The sequence below is a fragment of the Anabrus simplex genome, chromosome 12, assembly GCF_040414725.1.
Source record: "Anabrus simplex isolate iqAnaSimp1 chromosome 12, ASM4041472v1, whole genome shotgun sequence".
Taxonomy (NCBI): domain Eukaryota; kingdom Metazoa; phylum Arthropoda; class Insecta; order Orthoptera; family Tettigoniidae; genus Anabrus; species Anabrus simplex.
The window spans coordinates 59,921,298-59,944,234 of record NC_090276.1 but is presented as its reverse complement, the minus strand read 5'-3'; the positions used below and the strand labels follow the sequence as shown (position 1 = coordinate 59,944,234).

The following is a 22,937-nucleotide window of genomic DNA, read 5'->3' as shown; positions in this document are numbered from 1 at the left end:
TATTGCTGCTTGCAGAGCAGAATTCAAATGTCCGAGCTCAACAAGAAGGCGTATGTCAGGTGATATCAGTGCTTTTTCCATTCAAAAATATAATTCTGACTTTGAACAGAACTTTTACAAACAGTGTCATTACTGACAAAGAACATTAAAAGCTCACTTAGTTAACATTTCATAAGCTTGGAAAATTAACGCTTTACAACTCTTAACGTAAAGACAGACTTTCAAATAACAGTGTGCTCTCATCGTATATTCTCATTTATTGGAACTTTAAAATATCAATTGAGTGCTTCATTCATAGTGGAAGTGTATCATAAACTCTCAATTTATAATATTTACGTAGAGTGTACATTAAGTTACAAAGAAAAATAGGACAATACTCAGAACTTTATATCAGAAGATCATATTTAATTTCAAGTGTTTCATATTTGAGTTTGATGTGTTCACAAGAAGAAATTACCAAATTTACTTTATTTAACTTATGTAAAAAGCGTAATCTGAAATCGCAAGTGCCAATAGAAAAGACTTTAGGATTTGTTATTTACTTACAACATGCTTTATTATTAATTTATGTCATGAAAACTATGATGGACATGTCTGATTGAGAAAGACATTATTCAGTTGAATTTTACTTGATCAACTTGTTGTTTTTTTTTTTTTTTTTCTGTTGTTGAAATTGGGATTTATTTTCTAGTAAATATCTATGATTTGGCGATATGATAGGATGACCTCCCAGAGATTGAATAAAGGAAAGAAAAATATAATATCTGTTATTTCGCGTTGCGATCCTCTCTCTCTGTACCATCTCCTAAGGACTAGACACCCCTTAGGAAGACCTCATGCTGTTGAAAATCAACTTTTCCTACACTACTTATATTCTCTACTGGGGAAATATTTAATGTAAGGGAGCACGAGTGATGACCCTCGGAACTCTACCCTTCTAATCTTTAGCTGGGTGACTAAAGTTTTTCAACCTCTAAATTTTGGAAATTTATCTCGGCCATTAAATGTTCCCCTTTAGTCACCCTTCTTAGCACAGGATTAACATCTGCATCATTGGGCCGTAAGTCCACTTAGGTTCTTGTCTTTTCCAGAACATTCTTCTAAGGAGTGCTGGTGTTTGCCTTTTATTAATGGCCTGTTTTGTGTAACCTTTTCTGTTCCTTCTTAAGGCCTACTAGAATGCCCCTGTATATTCTTTAGAGTTTTTCAGGTAACCGGGTCTATGTTTAGGTTCCCCTGAGGAACAGTACTTTACCTGGTAGTGAAACTTTGTGATTGATAACCCTACCATGCAGCAACCTGTGTATGAATACTATGAAGTGGGTCACCCTAGGCAATACCAGTGTAATTGAAATTGTAAATAGCAACTGATTGCTTGATTGAGGCTAGCCTCCATGTATGTGGAGCTCAGATTCTATAAGGTGTACCTGTTCAAAGCAACTATGCTCTGTCATAATGTTGTACTTGTCAGAAGCAATTGCTCTGTCATATGTAGGTTAACGAATGGGAGTGTCTCCCAATTAATATTGTACCTGATTAAGGACTTTTAAGCTCAATGTTTTGTTGGAGCTGACGAGCTCGCTGTTTAATGTGAATACTCTCAAGAAAAGGTTTCAACTGTTTCTTGTTATATCATTAAATTACTCTATGTGAATTTTAAGAAAGGAAGGAAATAAAATTTCCAAATTTTATTAAAATAAATTATTACTAGAAGTGATCCCCTGTACGGCCATTCATTCCACATGCTTCCTTACCTCTGCATTTCACAATAAATCCCTGTATCAATAATTATAGCAACATGTTTCGCCCGTAACTGTGGACATCTTCAACTGAATGTGTACAAGATAAATACAAATAAGACAAAAACATTGAAAACACATTAAAAAATAAAATACATTTCAGAATGCCGAATGCATCAATGTAAAATATACAACATGTTTAAAGAAATGTCAAGGGATATATTAAAATTATAGATCCATGTAAATGCCTGCTACAGTCATATTGTTTTGCCTGCCCTTTTCAATAGTTTATGAGCATTTAAAACTGGTAATGTAGTTTTCTTCCATACTATATTTTCTGTGCTTCGACAATTCGGCTGTATGTAGATCTTAACATTTTCAAATGATCTTGCTTGAGATAGTGCTACATACAATTGGGAACATGCATCATTTTCAAAACTATTTTTTTTGAAAAGTACACCAATGAAATAGTACGTAAACGTATTACATTGTGTATGTTGCCTTGTTTTCTACCATTAAAAAAATATTTAATAGTGCCTTTCTGCAAGGCGAGTGAAACGGCCTCTGACGTAAGCGGCGCGCTGTGACGTCACGATCCAGTACCGCATGGAGCTCTACCAGCCGTTGTGCATCAGCCGTTGCTAAAAGCCGATTGTTTATTATTCATGATCGCGAATAACTTCGAAATGACAGAAGAAAGGTTCAAAACAGCACAGTCAGACAATCTACCATGTGTAGATGTCATCATTCTTGAAATGTGTGACTTTTGTGGCCGCAGAAATTCGCGGATAACAAGCAAGTTTGTAAGTGGCGTCTTTTATATACGTGCAATGTACTGTAACCCATAGTATTAGGATAACAACGAACCTGGATAGATATCACATCACTTTCAACATTTCCTTCTAGACTGATTCCCCTATTAAAGAATAACATTACATTTTTGGGCTTTCAGCATTAGTAAAGTAAGAAATCGGATTTCAGCACTAACATAAACATATAGGTAGCATTATAGTACTAGTCCGCTTCTGTGGTGTAGTGGTTAATGTGTGCCACTCCCGGAGGCCCGGTTTCGATTCCCGGTTCTGCCATGAAAGTTGAAAACAAATAGTACGAGGGCTGGAACGGGGTCTACTCAGCCTCGGGAGGTCAACTGAGTAGCCATCCTCGAAGTGGTTTTTCGTATTTTCCTACTTCTCCTCCAGGCACCTAAGGCCACGGCCGTTTCCTTCCCTCTTCCTTGTCTATCCCTTCCGATCCTCCCATCCTCCAACAAGGCCCCTGTTGAGCATAACAGGTGAGGCAGCCTGGGCGAGGTAATGGCCCTCCTCACCAGTTTCATCACCATACTCAAAGTCTCACGTTCCAGGACACTGCCCTTGAAGTGGTAGAGGTGAAATCCCTCGCTGAGTCCGAGAGAAAACCAACCCTGAAGGATAAACTGATTAAGAAAGAAAGAAAGAAAGATCATAGTACTATAGGGCTATAATCTATCATTCCCAAAAAAATATATATGTTTATGGTTGGGACAACTGGCCTACCCACTTCCGGGGCCCATGAAAGAGAATTAAATATCTTTGTGGAGGGAAAAAGTTAAACATGATAAAGATAAATATGACATCATCTAGTTTTCACAAGTCGGGCTGAGTGGTTGAGACTGTTGAGGTGCTGGCCTTCTGACCCCGACTTGGCAGGTTCGATCCTGGTTCAGTCCGGTGGTAGTTGAAGGTGCTCAAATACGTCAGCCTCGTGTCGGTAGATTTACTGCCACGTAAAAGAACTCCTGCAGGACTAAATTCCTGCACATTGGCGTCTCCGGAAATCGTAGAAGTAGTTAGCGGGGCGTGTAGCCAATAACATTAATTACATTTGGCTTTTAACAAGCTGAGCATATCAGGAAAGAAAAGTGTCCTGGTGACATTTTAGTCGCTCAATACAGGAATGTCTTTGGGTGCTGTGACTTACTTTTTTTTTTTTTGCTTTACTTCACACCGTCACATATAGGTCTTATGGTGACGATGGGACATGAAAGGCCTAGGAATGGGAACAAAGCGGCCGTGGCCTTAGGTACATCCTCCGCATTTGCCTTGTGTGAAAATGGGAAACCACGGAAAACCATCTTCAGGGCTGCCGGCAGTGGGGGTCAAAACCCACTATCTCCCGGATGCGAGCTCACAGCTGCGCGCTCCTAACCGCACGGCCAACTCGCGCGGTATTTTTACCCTTCGGTTTATTGACTTGGCTTGTATAACCTAAAACTTAGGCTAAGTTGGATATTTTAAACACCTACATCACTATTTTCACCTGTGTGCAATTATGTTATTTATTTCATTAATATTATGATAATTATTATAATTGAGCATTGTTAACTTATAAGACCCCAACAGACAAGCATTGGTTTTGTGTAGAGTTATACATTTGTTAAATTCACGTTGTTTCCTTTCATGATGTACACGCCTATTCTTCGTTACATTATAGAGTATTTAGATATAGCCTACATTTCTTAACCAATTAAGCTCTTCAATAAAGACATACATAACTGTCCCATGCCAAGATATATTGGTAGAATTAGAGCTGTCAAAATGGTTCATGACCCCTTTGATTTATTATCTTGACATGGATCACCCGAAACATAGGTTAGGTTTGGAGAATACTTTAATAACCAGCATTATTTAATCATTATAAAATATCAAAGCCATTTTGACAGTGCTGATGTAATTATTTTATTATTATTATTATTGATATATACAGTCGTATCAGCACACACGTTTTTAAAACATAACCGGTTTTCGGACACTAAGGTCCATCATCAGTGTTAATATTTAAATTTAATTTCACATAAGTGTGTTGTCAAAATGAGTTAAAAATGAGTTTAAATTTGTAGCCCTGTTGACATCAACTGTAAAATGAGAAAAAAAGGAACCAAGTGTTAAAATTATGAAATCAATACATGTAAACTTACAATGTTGTTGTAAAAATTATGGACATACCATGTTAAGGCTGGCTTTCCTTCGTGCTCAGGCTGTTGGTCGAGTACTAACGAGCGTTCAGCTTTAACTACGGAACCGCACTGCAAGCACATGATGTTACGTCACCTCAAGGTTACGTAGTGAGCACCTGATGTTTACGTCAACTCAAGATTGTAAACAAGATGTTGCTTGCGGCTGTTTCATTTAAAATTTTATCTGGTTCCCTAGTCTGCGCTAAAAATATCTCAATGTTTTCACGTGTATTTAATTCAAATCCATAATTACCTTTAAAAATTAACTTCATGTCCTTTTCGATCCCTAAAAAGCTATGGTTATTGTTATAAATGTGTTCCGCAAAAGCTGAATACTTGTTGTACTTTATTGCCTTAAAATGTTCTTGATATCTTTGATTTAAGGTTCGCCCGGTTCTACCTATATAAAACTTTTTACAGTCGTTACAAGTGAGCCTGTATACTCCCGAATTAGTATATATATCTTTTTTATTGACACTGTGTGCATTATATATATGTTCTGATATTTTATTTCTGGTTCGGAAAGCTGTTTTTAGTTGAAATTTCTTAAATATATTCGCGATTTTAAAAACTTGACTTCCAAAATATGTAAATGTCACAAATTTATTATGTTCATGGATTTTCTTTCTTTTCTCATGGTTTTTCTTTTTTTCTCCATTTTCTTTCTTTCGTATAATATTGCCTATCATTTCTGGGTTGTAGCCATTTGCTTTAGCAATTTGTTTTATTATTCTAATTTCTTTCAGTTTGTTTTCATTACTCAAGGGAAGTTTTAGTAATCTACTAATGTAGCTGTTGTAAGCTGATTGTTTGTGGGTTCCTGGATGGTTGGAATCTTTATTGATGGTAGTGATGGCCTGTGTGGGTTTCCTAAAAATATCGAAATCTATCCTATTGTTGGTTTTTGTTAATGTGAGATCCAAGAAATTTAACTTTTTATCGATTTCTTTCTCCATAGTGAATTTAATGTTACTGTCAAGCAAATTCAAACAACCCAGGACATTAAGTTCAATCACGAATGCTTAAAGCAAAGCTTAACACCGAATTTTGTTAATCTGAAAAGCAATAACACATCAATATCTTGCCAACGAGCTGTCAAAATAGCCCGAACAACATGGTTAAAAAGTGAAATCAAGAGTCTACATGCAAAGAAGGACCAGTTAAATGAAGAAGCGTTTCAACTTCAACTTCAACTTATGAACACATTCAATAAACTGGAATGGACATGTCTCGCAACACACATTCACGAATACATAAGAATTAGACTTGAGAAAAAACGGAAAACAATTCAGAATAAATTAAATAAACTTAAGAACAAATATACACGTGATGATTCCAATAATTTAACTGAACACGAATTTTGTGAACCTGTTGTCAACATTTCGGACACACCTTTAACCCAAAATGAAACCAACCTATTAAAACTAGGTTACAAACACAGTTTTAAACAAAACATTAACAATGCCGCATTAAAACAACTAATAACAGAAACTGAATCAGCTATCCAAAAAGTCCCCGACAATAAAAAAGAAACTGTAAGACACTTAGTAGCAAATCAAATTGAAAACATCAAAAACAAACCTATTACAGAAAATAAAGAAAGTAGTACACAACAAAAAGTAATAACTAATCTAAAAACTAAAATCAAAAATAATAATTTGATTGTAACTAAAGCAGATAAGGGTAACGTCACAGTTATCATAAATAAAGACGACTACATCCAAAAAACAATTGATTTCATAGAAACAAATGGCATAAAGGAAATAAAGAAGGACCCCACCAAGAACTTAAACACAAAAATAAAAGAAACTCTAAAGGACACACAGTTCATAATAAATGAAAAAGAGAAACAAAAATTAGTCCTGATGAACCCAAGATGCCCAACTTTAAAGTCTCTCCCAAAAATTCACAAAGAGAATTACCCTGTTAGACCTATAATTAATTGTCGTAACAGCCCCACATTTCAATTATCAAAATATTTACTTAAACACTTACAAAACCACATTACACTAGAAAATAGTAATTCAATATCGAATTCTTTGGAAGCTATTTCCAAAATACAATCAACAGAAATAAACGAAGAAACTGTAATGGTATCATATGACGTGACCAACATGTATTCCAATATTCCTATTAAAGAGACCATAGACTTAATAGAAGAAAACTTAAAGAATCAAGATAGACTAAGTCACATAGAAATTAATGAAACGATAAACTTATTAACTCTAACATTAGAAAATAATTACTTTACATTCAACGGGAAGTACTACCAGCAAAACACAGGTTTACCAATGGGGAGCCCACTATCAGGTTTCTTAGCCAATATTTATTTAAATAATCTTGAGAAAACCATTTTGAACACATATCAGAAAGAAATAAAATTATGGGTCCGTTTTGTTGACGACACGGTAGTATTCTTAAATGGAGACCTCATTACTCCCGAAACATTTCTGGGTTGTTTGAATTTGCTTGACAGTAACATTAAATTCACTATGGAGAAAGAAATCGATAAAAAGTTAAATTTCTTGGATCTCACATTAACAAAAACCAACAATAGGATAGATTTCGATATTTTTAGGAAACCCACACAGGCCATCACTACCATCAATAAAGATTCCAACCATCCAGGAACCCACAAACAATCAGCTTACAACAGCTACATTAGTAGATTACTAAAACTTCCCTTGAGTAATGAAAACAAACTGAAAGAAATTAGAATAATAAAACAAATTGCTAAAGCAAATGGCTACAACCCAGAAATGATAGGCAATATTATACGAAAGAAAGAAAATGGAGAAAAAAAGAAAAACCATGAGAAAAGAAAGAAAATCCATGAACATAATAAATTTGTGACATTTACATATTTTGGAAGTCAAGTTTTTAAAATCGCGAATATATTTAAGAAATTTCAACTAAAAACAGCTTTCCGAACCAGAAATAAAATATCAGAACATATATATAATGCACACAGTGTCAATAAAAAAGATATATATACTAATTCGGGAGTATACAGGCTCACTTGTAACGACTGTAAAAAGTTTTATATAGGTAGAACCGGGCGAACCTTAAATCAAAGATATCAAGAACATTTTAAGGCAATAAAGTACAACAAGTATTCAGCTTTTGCGGAACACATTTATAACAATAACCATAGCTTTTTAGGGATCGAAAAGGACATGAAGTTAATTTTTAAAGGTAATTATGGATTTGAATTAAATACACGTGAAAACATTGAGATATTTTTAGCGCAGACTAGGGAACCAGATAAAATTTTAAATGAAACAGCCGCAAGCAACATCTTGTTTACAATCTTGAGTTGACGTAAACATCAGGTGCTCACTACGTAACCTTGAGGTGACGTAACATCATGTGCTTGCAGTGCGGTTCCGTAGTTAAAGCTGAACGCTCGTTAGTACTCGACCAACAGCCTGAGCACGAAGGAAAGCCAGCCTTAACATGGTATGTCCATAATTTTTACAACAACATTGTAAGTTTACATGTATTGATTTCATAATTTTAACACTTGGTTCCTTTTTTTCTCATTTTACAGTTGATGTCAACAGGGCTACAAATTTAAACTCATTTTTAACTCATTTTGACAACACACTTATGTGAAATTAAATTTAAATATTAACACTGATGATGGACCTTAGTGTCCGAAAACCGGTTATGTTTTAAAAACGTGTGTGCTGATACGACTGTATATATCAATAAAAAAAAAAAAAAAAGCATTATTTAATGCACTGTTTATTACTTTCATATTCCAAGATGTAATTGAAGCATTTAAATAAAGCATCATACATTAAAATTTTAAGTTTTACCACTAGAACAGCTGACATGGAAAAGTGATTTGAAAATTCAAACAAATTCATCTTACGTTAAAATCTTCAAAAGCGGCTGTGAGCTTGCATCCGGGAGATAGTAGGTTCGAATCCCACTATCGGCAGCCCTGAAGATGGTTTTCCGTGGTTTCCCATTTTCACACCAGGCAAATGCTGGGGCTGTACCTTAATTAAGGCCACGGCCGCTTCCTTTCAACTCCTAGGCCTTCCTATCCCATCGTCGCCATAAGACCTATCTGTGTCGGTGCGACGTAAAGCCCCTAGCAAAAAAAAAATCTCCAAAAAAATAAACTGTAGACTTTTCCGATATACCACCAGCATTTCTCCGGCTCGCCAAAATCCATTTCTCCCTAGTTTTAGCGTCTTTGGAACGTTTATAAACAATTTGTTTGGTATGGTATGCGATGTGCTATTGCACATCGGAACTATACACCATTTATAAGTTTTCTGCCTCACTGTCTGCGCAGGATTCATTTTCAGTCTAAAATATACCAGTCAGATTATTATCCAATGTATAGACCTTGAATTTAACCATACCAGACACTAACGTAAAGTAGAAATACGCGAAGTGTATCCTGCTTCTCACAGCATACTATGTGTTATTTCGTCTGCTAATTCAGTCAACCTGTACGATGACGTCAGACCAATGAGATCGCGTACTTGCGTGACGTGACATTTTCGTAGATTTTTATCATGTTTGGAGTTATTATTTGTACATTCTGATCACATTTTAGAATTATGCATGAAATTTTGAATCAGATTAGCATATTTTTAATTAAAACCCCGGATCATGCATGTTCCCTATTGGCCATGCCTGAATCCTGGTTCAGGTAAGTAGACTGCCACTTTTTCAAAAGTTTATCCCTGCGCTTTATTAATGGTCATACAGAAGGCTAGTTGATACCTTCCCATCCGTACATACGTAGACTATTTAGTGTTAGCAGCATGTAAGTTATTAGGAATGACCCGTCATCTGCTGAGTATATTTAGAAGCTAGGAAAGGTCAGAGAATCAACGAGTATCTTGCAGAGAATAGTATTCTTCCATCATCAGAAGAAGTGTATACTCTCTGGCTTGACAGGTAGTTATCAAAGAAGGCTGCATGCAATGACATTACTAAGGATGAAAACCACATATATCAGAATACTAATGAAAGTGTTAGTAGCTTAGCAGCCTGCTAAGTACAGAATGTATTGCGGGTTAGGGTAAGCCTTCACCTGCAATTATTGGAGTGATCATTTGATGATTTGATTTTATGATTACTCAAAGTTGGCTGAACGTAGAGACCTAACTATGTCATGTAATTCACCGGCAAGTAATTCGGGATCACCGGCAAGTAATTCGGGAGGGAATAAAACAGAAATGAAGCAAGTCGACCAATAGAACAGACGGATAGATTTGACAAAGCTGCTTTTAGTAAACTCTTTTAATATATAGACAACCAAAAAAATTATAATTGCATGAATGTTGTAATATTTGTGAAACAAATACATTTTGATCTTATTTTTCTAATATTCCTATCTCACAGTTTTGTACATTCTAAAGTGCCACACAGCTTGCATTGGAAATGTCCTGTAGTTTTAGGTTCAAAAAATGGGGTGCGTACCTGTAGGTAACAGTAAAAACATGTCCAGTTGTTCTCAAGTTATAACAGAACACATACAGTACATACAGACTGACACACGTTGACTTTTATATATTTTGAGATAAGACTCACCTTCTTCTGAGAAGCTCGTATGAACTGTGATATCAGTGTAGTTTGCCATTGGAGGTTTAACAGGGAACCCGCTCACAACAGTCACTTGGTGACCTCGTCGTGCAAGCTCCTGTGTCAGAGCACTGAAGGAGATCACGTGGCTCTTGGCAGGTACAGGGAACAGTGCAAGTATGCGAGCACAATTGCTGGCACCTGCAGCGAGGACCAGGAAGAACACCGTCGCCCAGAAGCACCGTGGATGTGCCATCTGCAAAATGAATATCTATGGTCCAGTGTTGCCGTCTTGGTGGGTCTCAGTCACATGAGATACAGAGAGAGAGAAGCACACACAGAGAACAGAGGAAAAAGAACACAAAAGAGTAATACTATAACATTATTTCTTGGACGGTTTGTTTGTTTGTTTGTTTTTTTTGCTTAAATTGTACATGTACAATTAAGGGATGGTTGATGGAGAAAAGGCAAGCCCCACATACACAGAAGTGCCTCCATACCCATATGTATGTGTACATAAACTCTGCTGAATATTTACACACATATAGATAATTTTAAATTTACATTCCAAACATTGTACTCTTAGAATAATAATTATCTTGATTTATTCTATACATATTAGAGTAAGAAGACCCAGCCATTTATACTCTCACTCATACCCCTGTATACACACTCATTCACAACCACTCCCACACCCACATTCAACTGTACTTGCACCCATTTTTTTTGCAATTCTAATGTATACAAGTTATATACATCACATATGGGTTTCTATTACATATACATTTTCTTTATTATGCAGAGGAACTGAGGAAGAGGAAGCAGTTTTACATCAGATGGTTGAAGATTCCATAGACAAGCAGACCTTGCTTAAAATCCATTTAAATATGAGGTTGTTCTGTTGAGGGGAGGGACAAGAGTAACTCCTTGGCCTCTCTTAACAGAGCAGTAATTAAGCTGCAGGCAGTGGAAAGGGGAGAGGTGTGTGTTGTCTGTCAGAGATTTCTTAAGAAAGGTTATGTCTAGTTGTTTACATAACAAGTTCACTGGTGGCAATGACCTGGCTGTGTTTAAAGGGATGTGTTTGTTAATTAAACATACTGCTCGTCACTGCACACCCTCTGGTTTCCTCATATTTTCCATGGTCGTTGAGCGCCAGGAAGGAAGACCATATAGTTATGATGTATTTAAGGGCATGAAACCTTCATGTCTTTTCTAGGTTCACATCTATGGAACTAAACACAATGGTCTAAAAATTAGTCACTCACTTGAAAGAGCACAATGGTCTCTTTGGAACAATGAAGACGGAGATTAATATTAAAGTCTCTGTTACAGAGGATTTTAGTCATTCACTTGAATGTAGTCCTTGCCTGTTCAATCCAGGGCTTGATTTCATCAGCATGTTCCAGCTGTGATCAAGTATACAGCTGAGATACTTGAAGTGTTGGAGTTGCTCCAGTGATGTGCCAACTATCGTCAAGTTAAGTGGTTGTTTGCTTACGACCTTTACTTTGTTTGGTCTTTGCCGTGTTTAAGCACAGGCCTGCTGCAGTGCTGTTTTCCTTCCAGTTCTTCAGAACACAGTCTTATGACACTCCTTCCTTTATTTCAATAGCTCAGGTTTTGGGATCATCACCAATAAAACCAGGCGAGTTGGCTGTGCGGTTAGGGGCGCGTAGCTGCGACCTTGCATCTGGGGGATAGTGGGTTCGAATCCCACTGATTGCATCCCCTTAGAGGGTTTTTCCGGTATTTCCCATTTTCACACCAGGCAAATGCTGGGACGGTACCTTAATTAAGGCCACGGCCACTTCCTTCCCACTCCTAGCCCTTTCATAGCCTATCGTCACCATAAGGCTTATCTGTGTTAGTGTAACATAATGCAAATTAAAAAATCAACCTCAAAGGTCCTGGCAACTTATTTTGGAGTTTTACTTTCTTATCTCATAGAGTGCAAGATTAAATTTTAATCAATATGCTGAAAAGCAGATTGCATTGTTTTTTTTTTTTAAGGAGATATGAGCGGAAAACTGCCACAGCGCTTGAGCAAGTGACATCACTGTTGACGAGCCGCCTCCTGTGTGCTCTTAGTAGGTATAGCGGTATCAGACAGTGCAACTACTGTATATGACACCTAAGTGAAAACATGGTTTACTGTGTTTTATATGGTTGCAACCACACAAGCACTTGGAAAACATTGAAGAAAGAAGGCATAGGTTTTCAAAGATGCCCCAATTGAGAGAAATCTCCAGCTATAAAAAATTAATTGCGCTAATTTTTCACCAACCCGACATACAGTAGTTTCATATTCCAATAATAATTAAACTTATGTCATAATGGTCCAGCTTTTCAATACTATATCAATTCAATACAGGGGCTTTACGTCGCACCGACACAGATAGGTCTTATGGCGACGAACCATAAAGTTTATATCATATGAGTTTCATATTCAGAGAGCAGGGTTACAAACTACTGATTAAATATACAGCTGGAATCCTGAGACAAAATAGAAAATGTGAGTTAAAGATGATGTTCTGTGCCTGTGCTAAATATGTGGGGAATGAAATCTGCTCCTGCTGCAAAACATGAATCTGGTTTTTGCCCCTCAGCAACCCAGATCCTATGTACATACCTCCTTTTTGGGGATATTGTTCTCAGATTACCTTCACTACACAAGATGATATAACATTTATCTTCTCTCTTCTTAAAGGAGTCCATAAATTATTGGGCAAGTTGGCCTGCGGTTAGGGGCATGCAGCTGTCAGCTTGCATCCAGGAGATAGTGGGTTCAAGCCTCAGTGTCGGCAGCCCTGAAGATGGTTTTCCGTGGTTACCCATTCTCACACCAGTCAAATGCTGGGGCTGTACCTTTACTAAGGCCATGGTCGCTTCCTTCCCACTCCTAGCCCTTTCCTTTCCCATCATCGCCATAAGACCTATCTGTGTCGGTGTGATGTAAAGCAAATTCTAAAACAAAAAAAGTCCATAAATTGACCTACTAGACAAACTGGCGAAAGGCTACAGGCTGACAGATAGCATTAGTTTTCATACCCAGTCTTACCCTCATGTAGGGGATCCTGCTTGCTTGTTGTTTAAAGGGGCCTAACATCGAGGTCATCAACCCTCGTAGGGAATCTTTGTTTTATCCGTATTAAGATAACGTTCAGTGTTTAACATTAGAAAAGTCCTCATGCCAAACAATACGCGTCACACTTCTGTGCATTTTATTTATTCTTTCACTCTCTTTACAGCAGAAACTTTCAGCAGCGGTGGACATTGCTTCACTATGTTCGCACTTACACCAGCCGGTGTTTCCCTGTCTTTCCAAAATAACAGATGCCGGTGGTACATTTTCTATTTGAGATGCTGTGCACTTTAGTTCAAAATGATAAGGCTTCACTTTTCTGGACTTGATTATTCATTCCAAACAATGTGCTGACACTGAGAAACACTCGCAGACAGACGGAAATGACGCGCAATATTCTGTTGTAAGGCAACAGTGACATCACACTGTCCTCTACCTAAAACTTAGGATCTTCATTTCTTGCAAGCTAATGGAGATTTTTTAAGTTCTTCCTCAAAAAATCTAACTGAATTAACAAAAAATCAATTTTCATCAGTTTACTGGGCCTTTAACTGAGCAGTCTGATTTCAATATAGGTTGACAACAATTCAGATGTCTCTTACCATCCAGGTCAATATCATATTTAAATGATAATTTGAAATACACCTTCTGCAGAAAGCTACACATTATAATGATATTTTTTTAATTCAGGAAAGCTTACTCTTTACAAGTATTCGTGCTCATGTTGGTCCATATTGACTAAATAACTTGAGAAAAAATATAGATAGATTAAGATAACTATCTTGTGGTAAATTTATGAACTTTTTTTCAATGAGCTCCAATATTTGGTTTTGAAATGTGTCAATCATCAATATATATATCAAAGAACATTTAAGCTCTTTAGGCTTCTTCAGTCATGAAATTACCAGCGTTTCGCCCCAGTGTAGCAGTGGGCTCATCAGTTGGATTGCTACACCTTTCCAAGATGCTGGCGGCTAGTGCGCCGTACAAGTGGAGGCACATGCTTTCCCTAGTGCACCGTCACTGCATTGTCCTACCTAAGAGGCTTGTGTTGGTGTCTCGTAGCAATGCAACTGATGAGCCCACTCCTTCACTGGGGCGAAACACTGGTTATTTCAAGATTGAAAAAGTGTAAAGAGCTTAAATGTTTTTTAACATTTCAAATCAGTGAGATTAAATTTCGGTTTCCTTCTAGGAACCTTATTTTTTAAATATATATGTCATTACTACATTCATGATTTCCTTTCAGAAGTGTTTATTTATGTGCTATTAATCTTATTTAAGTGTTCATGTGGTGATGACGACTCAAAGAGATGAAACATGTCCACATTTGTTAGGTAAATAATCATTTTAGATTATATGGTGTATTTTTTCTTTTTTTTTTCTCAAAGCTTACCCTATTATATAAAATTGATTAACCCTCCTCTTCAATCACACAATATAAGCTTCATCCTGATCAGTATTAACAAACATTCACATTAATAAGAAATTAAAATGAAGGCCCACCTATTCAATACAATTTATTTGATTGATGCATAAGTTTGTGAGGTTCTTATATTTTATATTATTTTACTGTCACTGTCATGCACTGTAACTCACAATTACTCAGTGATGTATTAACCTCCACTCTCTATGACTTTCTACAAACATTCAGGGAGCAGTTGAATGCCTCACTTGTACAACTGTTTTGGTTTTGACTGGAGGAAATCTGTTAGCCATTGGTGAAGAGAAGCTTCATCGGGAAAACACTCGGCCCTGAATGTGGTTAGAAAGAGAGCGGAAAAGATGGAAATCTGAGGGGGTAAGGTCAGGACAATATGGAGCATGAGGAAGAGGTTCCCAGCCAAGTTCAGCAATCACACCTTTGGTCAATTGCGCTGTATACCGGACGAGCGTTATCATGGAGCAATAAGATTAGTTTTGTCTTTGTCTTTTGTTGTCAATAGCAATGGCAAGCCATCTTAACTGGTCTTTATACACAGCAGAGGTAATCATTACGTTTTTCGGAAGAAGTTCATGGTGAAGAATGCCATCTTTGTTCCACCAAACACACAACATGATTTTCTGTGGATGGGCACTATCCTTGGCACGAGGAGTTGCTTTTCTTGATGGGCTGAGCCACTCTTTCCTCTTCTTCGTGTTGACATACAGGCACCATTTCTCGTCACCGGTGGCAATGTTCAAAAGGAATGTTTCGTGCCTATCACAAGCCAACAAGTGCTCGGGAAGCAATGACGAACAAATGTTTACTTGCTGAATTTTGTTACTGTCACTTAACACATGGTACCCATATACCCAATTTCTGTACCTTACTCATCGAATGCACATGGCTTACAATAGTTGACTGATCACATTAAAAAACTTGTGCCATTTTCTGCGTTGTTTGACGAGGATTCTCATAAAGCAATTCATTCAAGCGATTTTCATCAAAATCTGAAGGTCTTCCAGAATGTGGATCATCAGACATGTCAAACCATCCTGCTCAAAAGCAGGAAAACCATTTTTGTGCTGTTCTTTCAGCAATTGCTTCATTCCCGTACACTTCACAAAATGTTCTCGAAGCTCTTGCTGCACTGGATCCTTGGTTAAACTCAGAGAGTCAAATGTGTTGGAAATGCTCACTTTTCTCAACTTGACATTCCATTATCTGTTTGTCTGAAATATACACAAATAATATGTTCACAATCAAGAAAATCTGTGTTTCACAACATACAAACTCCAAACTCAGTTAAAACAATGGAAGAGGGATAAGCAATCCCTTCACGCCTCATTGTTGCCAACCCAAATGAAACTGCAAGAACTCACGCATCGACCCTATAATATGATGTCAAATCACTCATACAATGGCACCAGTTTCAACCCCATCATGGGTCATTTTCAGCCATGGACTAAAATTGACAATATACAGTGCAAATACAACTAAATGAACACTTTAAAAATATTATGTTTTCACACCAGGCAAATGCTGGGGCTGTACCTTAATTAAGGCCACAACCCTTCCTACCAACTCCTAGGCCTTTCCTATCCCATCGTCGCCATAAGACCTATCTGTGCGACGTAAAGCCACTAGCAAAAAAATATATTATGTACATATTACAAATTATAATTAGTGAATTTAAAGTCCACTAGTCAAATTTTATCATGTGTGACATTAGTCTATCTAATATGGTAACATTATATATTTTTTTAAAAGGAAATCTAAACCAAATACTTCAATCATATGTACAGCACATTTTTATGTGTTTTCAGTAGACTATACTGGATGATCCACCAGCCCCTTGCAATCCAATTTTATGCATCCCTTCACATTTACTACAATTCTGAAAGACATTGGTCCTTCTTCCTAAACCGGCGTAATATAAGGAGACATGTGTTTACAGGCTAGAACACAGCAGGAAACGTGAGCGCCACTATTAATTCATTATGAGTACCTCGAATGAACCCGTAAAACAAGTACAGATATGCATAACACGTACTTCAAAATAGGTGGTGGACGCACAGACCGGGAGCACAGTGTATAGGCTGGGAAGTGGGTGCCGTAGGTCAAGTGTCGCAGTAGCTCACATGGAAAGCGGGCGGGGAGATATGTGATAGCGGACAGTGCTTGAGGTAGGAGGTTCGAATCCCACGTAAGAATTTTTTTAACAGCCAGTTGCCTGGGATGAGGTAAGGTTGCATACAAGATAGATTCCAAGGAGCGATTTGTTTATTTGACCCTGTAAAAGACCGTATGTATCGTTGCATTGGGTATGGTGCTGGGTTGGACGAGGATAAGGAGCTTCGTAGACCACAGGTAGGGCAAAGTATGCCCCATTGGAACAATAACAACATGCGATGGCAGGTAAATATGTAGCTGCGCGATCTCCCCTCCTTCGAAGCAATTCACAACACAAAGTTTATTCACTGCCTCGAGATGTATTCCAGCGATGAGTATGTGGATATGTTACTTATCTATGGAGAAGCTAGACAGAATGCATACCAGGCACAACGCCTGTACCAAGAACGCTATCCGGATAGACGGCAACTGATGGGTATGACATTTCGGAGTGTGGAAAGAGGCCTGCAGGATACTGCAACCTTGGGAAGGACACGGCTTGTTCGAGATCATCCCGTGGCATCTGCTGACAATGAAGAGGTCGCATTTGACGCTATCTGTCATAATCCTCATACTAGCACACGGGCCATTGCACAGAAGATGAACGTCAGTCGAGCATCTGTTATGCAGATATTGCATACCCACCAGTTTCACCCGTACCATCTGCACTTACACCAGGAGCTCCATGGTAATGATTTCGATGTCCGGGTGGCGTTTTGTCAATGGATCCTACAGCATGTGGACACTGATCCTGCTTTTCTAGTGACTCTCTTATTTACGGATGAAGCACGATTCCACAACAATGGAACCGTTAATCACCACAATATGCATTACTGGAGTGTGGATAATCCCCATTGGGTGCGACAGACAGCTTTTCAGGTACAGTGGCGTGTGAATATATGGTGCAGAATCTTGGTCAATCACCTCATCGGTCCCCATTTCTTTGAGGGCCATCTGACAGCCAACACTGTGGGCTTCCCCAAGATGAACTACCACTGTTTTTGGAACTTGTGCCACTCTTTGACCGCTGCAGGATATGGTTTCAACATGACTGTGCTCCACCGCACGGGGCGATGATCGTCCGGAACCATCTCCATGCATTGTATCCTGATAAATGGATAGAAAGGGGAGGACCTGACCCCCAGCCCACCAGATCGCCCCTGGATTTTTTTTGTGGGGCCATGTAAAACAACTGGTATATGCCCAGGAGCCAGCCAGTCCTTTTCCCCTTAGACAGGTCATCACTGAGACATGCCCATCCGTTTCGCCAGAGAAGTTGCAACGGGCCAGATGGTCCTTACAACATCGCGTGCAGCTCTGTATTGACCATGAAGGTCATCAGTTCGAGTAGGTGCTGCGTTAAACGACGTGGTTAACTGAAATCCTGTCACATGTTTCCTAGCTTCTATCAACCCAGCTCCATACCAACGGCCCTTTTCAGAGCCAAATAAACAAATCAGTCTGTGAAAAATACCGGTATTAAGTACACAACCTTTTCACATCCCAGGCAAATAAACAAATCAGTCTGTGAAAAATACCGGTATTAAGTACACAACCTTTTCACATCCCAGGCAAATGGCTTTAAAAAAATACTTGCATGGGACTTGCACCTTCTAATCCTCGAGCACTGTCAACTATCACTCATCCTACCATGCACTAGTCACGTGAGCTACTGCAACACTTGACCTACGGCGCCCACTTCCCAGCCTATACAGTACTGTGCTCCCGGGCTGTCCATCCACCTCCTGTTTTAAAGTACGTGTTCTGCATATCTGAACTTGTTTTACGGGTTCATTCGAGGTACCCATAAAGAATTAATAGTGGTGCTCACGATTCCTGCTGTCTTCTAGCCCGTAAACACAGTCTCGTTATATTACCCCAGTTTAGGTAGAGGGACCAATGCCATTCCGAATTGTAGTAAATGTGAAGGGATGGATAAAACTGGATCGCAAAGGGCTGGTGGACCACCTCATATAGTGAAAACTCATCATGTAAGCTCAACACAGTAATAATAGTGTTCACGACGAGTGTATTGTAATATCATCAGCTTTTTATACACATGTTCACAACTTACTCTTTTTATGAACATCAACAGACAATGATAAATTAGTGTCTTTTTTTAAATTAACAAATGTTCATCAAGATAAAAAATCCTTATATATGGACCACACTGAATATTTTAATTGTGTACATATGTGTTTTTGCGACCATATTTGTGGTCATGGCTTTTTAAGATTCAGTCCTATTGATGTTTGTATTAAGACATTCAATTTTGATGACACTATGTCCTTCCTTAAACTCTCTTGCTACAATTAGCTCAAGTTGGCTGTTTACATCGGCCAAAACTAGTCTTAGTAAAAAAAAAAATGTATTGATTAGAAAATAAATATTAGCAACTATGTAACAGGGTTTTTTGCTATCAATAAAATATTATTATTATTATTATTATTATTATTATTATTATTATTATTATTATTATTATTATTATTATTATTATTATTATTATTATTATTATTATTATTGTGCCATCATAACACCACACCACACTGCACAGATACAGAGATAGTCTATGGTCTCATCAGCTGAGCTGATTTATATGCCAACATGCCATTTGTAATTAAGCCTTTGTACCAACAATTTTAGTTCCCTTTACCTTTGTGTAAGCCACTTCAGCAGACAGACTAGCTGTGTAATGCTGTTCCTCCCACCTCCTTGTAAGAGAACTCCAGGCCAAGGCCACACAATTATCTGACAACAAGATGCTGAGTCATCTCAAAGCTTAAAGAGGTAACTTTTTATCATCAGATAAACACATACTTGGACCTCTTGCACTGTCCAGTCATTGATCCATCTCAAGGAAATATTGGCAATGCTGGGAAACATTGTAGGTACCATAACATTTGTTCAGAAGTAAAATAAAGAGGAGAGAAAGATGAGCTCGCCTTTGGTTTAGGGAGTGCCTTGTTCGGGCTGGAAATTCAGCCTCATCTGCTTAATTCCTGTTGTCAATCAATCTGCATTTAGGGCACTCACCCAGGTGGCAGATCCATTATCAGTTGTTTAACTGGTCTTTTCTTTTTTAATTTCATAGAATTTAGAAATTTGTCGAACATCTCCCTTGGTAAATTATTCCAATCCGTAACTCTTCTTCCTGTAAATGAATATGCATCCCACTTTGCCCTTTCTAATACATATTGTGATATTTCCTCCTTCTAAAAACACCACTCAAACTTAATTGTCTGCTAATGTCATTCCACACCATCTCTGCACTGACAGCTCAAAACATACCGCTTAGTTGAACAGCTCGTCTCCTTGTTCCCAGGTCTTCCAAGGTGAAAATTTGCAACTATTTTGTAATACTATGCAGAACAAATCATGCTGCTTTAATACCAATATAGTTGGTCCATTATTGGACATTATAAATTTTCCAGCTAACTCATTCCTAGTTACCAGAGTTTCACCCCAGTGTGCTAAGTTGGGCTCATCAGTTGGTAAATAGCACACCTACCAAGACACATGGCTAGTGCATACCGTGGAGGCCACTGCGTAGGCTACTTGGAGCCACCGGCAGTGCCAATGCAGTATTAGAGACTTTGTCTCATTTTCAAAAAAAACTGTTTCAATTTCAATTTTCAGGACTTTATTTGCAAAATTAGTATTTTTAATTTTGTGTTACTTAAATATTGCATATTTTGGTCATTTTTTTGCATGTAGATTTTTTTTCAAACAATTATCAACCCTAGGCACATGAGTTTGGTCAGTTTTGTAGACTCTATCTCTAAGATCATGAGAGAAATGTGGCATTGTAATACACCATATAATTTAGGAGTTACAAGGGAAATGGTTTTGAGAAAATGAGCTGCAAAGTTATATGACCCCTGTAAAGAGACAGCAAAACTGGAATTGATTGTCTCATCTCCCAATTGGATAAATGTATTAACGCTTTTGAATAAAACCATTCCATGGTCATGTAGCGGGTTTTTGATTTTCATTTGACTGCCGCTTCTAGAAAGACCTGCATCAATCAGAATCGAGAATACGTTAATGTTATTACTTTTAGTCTTTTGTAGGTTACAGCATTGTTCGTATGATCAATTCAGTGAGACAAGCATATTATCTTTCAGCATTCCGGGTGTACCCTTTTTCCATTCTTGGTACCTAGTCACCCTACCCAATGTAGGAAGAGTAGACACAGACAAGGGAACTGAGAGGCAATGGATATAGAAGAACTGGGTTTGATGAGGAAACAACTAAGACACCAGTGTATAAAAATGTGGGATTTGTCCTTGGCTCCTCTTGTCACACTGACTTTTCGTTGCATTTATCCTATTGTGTTTTCCTGTTCACGTCTCTATCTTTCTCTACATGACTTGATTTGACACTTTCTTGTCTTTATTAATACTTTTTGACCCATTGGGATACTTTTTCTCTGTTGTATTCCTGGTTCTAATGGTTAATGGTTATGGATGAAATTATAAAGGAGACAAAGGAAGCACATGGGCATAGGAAGATGAAGTCATTAATATTTACAGACGATATTCTGGTCTGGGGAACGAACAGCAAAGAAGTACAAGAATAACTTGATGCACTGAACAATAAAACTGAAAAGTATGGTATGAAAATCAGCACAGAGAATTGCAAGACTGTGGTGATATCAAGAGGAGAAAGACAAAAGAAAGGCATTGCAAAAATTGGTGCTCGAAGTCTTGAAATTATTCATAGTTTCAAATACCTAGGGAGTGAATTAATACAGAATACAAGGCTGGAATTAGCAAGAGGGTGCAACAGCGAAATGCATTCTACCAGAGTGTAAAAAAACCTTGTCAGGAATAAGGATATGTAAAGAGATAATGTACAGAATGAATTATGCACTCCTATTGACTTATGCGGCTGAGACCTGGACAGTAATAAGTAGGGAGGAGAGTAGAATTCAAGTCAGGAAATGAAATACCTAAGGAGTATGATAGGAAAGACAGAGTAAGAAACTAAGATGTCAGAAAGGAGGTTGGAAAGGCAAACCTAAATGAGAGAATTGATAGGAGTAAACTAAGATGTAAGGAGGATGGACAAGGAAAGAATATCAAAACAAAGATGGAAATGAAGTTTGAAGGAAAGAGAGTGAGAAGGAGACCTAGAACAAGGTGGATCGATTCAATAACGGGGAGTACAAGAAGAAGAAAACTGAACTGGGACAAACTGATCGAAGAGGAATGGTGGAAGGAGAGAGGAAGATGGAAAAGTGCTACAAATGACCCAAACTGGAAGGAGCTGGATAAGGGGAAAGGATGATGATGATAATGATAATGATTTATTCCTGATTTTTTACCACCTGTATTCATCAACGTCCTGGTCTAGGGAGCCAAGAATAATGGCTGAGAGGATTCGTTGTGCTGACACCATGACAGCTCATAATCTGCAGGACTTCGGGCTGAGCAGCGGACGCTTTGTAGACCATGGCCTTTCGGGGCTGTCGGGTTTTAAAAAATTTTAATTCATCACATTTTATCTTATCCGTCTTCCCTTTTTCCTGTGTTTATTCAGACTACTTACTTACTTACTTACTTAGTTGGTCCTCTTCTACCTTGCGGTGTCAAGGTTTTCCTGAGGGTCCTCCAGCAGGTTCTGTCTCGGGCCAGCTCCTTCACTTTCCTCCATTCCCCACCCCTGGCTTCCACAGCTGCCTTTACATCTTCTTCCCACATTCTTCTGGGTTTGCCACGCGGTCTAGCTCCTTGCATTCTGGCATCCAAAGCTTGTTTAGCCATTCTCTTATCCTCCATTTTTTGGACATGCCCAAACCATCGTAGTTGGTTCTGTTCAATTTTCTCAAGAACAGATGAGACGTCAAGACTGGTTCTGATGGTCTGATTCCTGATTCTGTCCCTTCTCGTTTGCCCTTCAATTTTGTGGAGAAATCACATTTCTGATGCCTGAATTCTACTCCGGTGTTTGCTGGTCAATGCCCAGGTT

At 38.1% G+C, this 22,937-nt stretch overlaps 1 protein-coding gene across 4 annotated transcripts in view; it reads right to left on the bottom strand.

Annotated features, from left to right (window-relative positions):
• The window catches only part of LOC136884222 (UDP-glucosyltransferase 2), a 104,923-nt gene that overhangs the window by 30,222 nt on the left and 51,764 nt on the right, over window positions 1–22,937 (bottom strand). The window contains exons 1-2 of one of the 4 annotated variants that reach the window (XM_067156280.2): window positions 19,621–19,680; window positions 10,297–10,543 (exon numbers count right to left, since the gene is read on the bottom strand). In XM_067156280.2, coding sequence (XP_067012381.2) covers window positions 10,297–10,543 — 247 coding nt within the window. In that variant the 5' untranslated portion in view covers window positions 19,621–19,680. Of the gene's footprint in view, window positions 1–10,296; window positions 10,544–14,878; window positions 16,239–19,620; window positions 19,681–22,937 lie in introns of those variants that run through there. The other 3 variants (XM_067156281.2, XM_067156279.2, XM_067156282.2) reach the window with 3 other exon arrangements.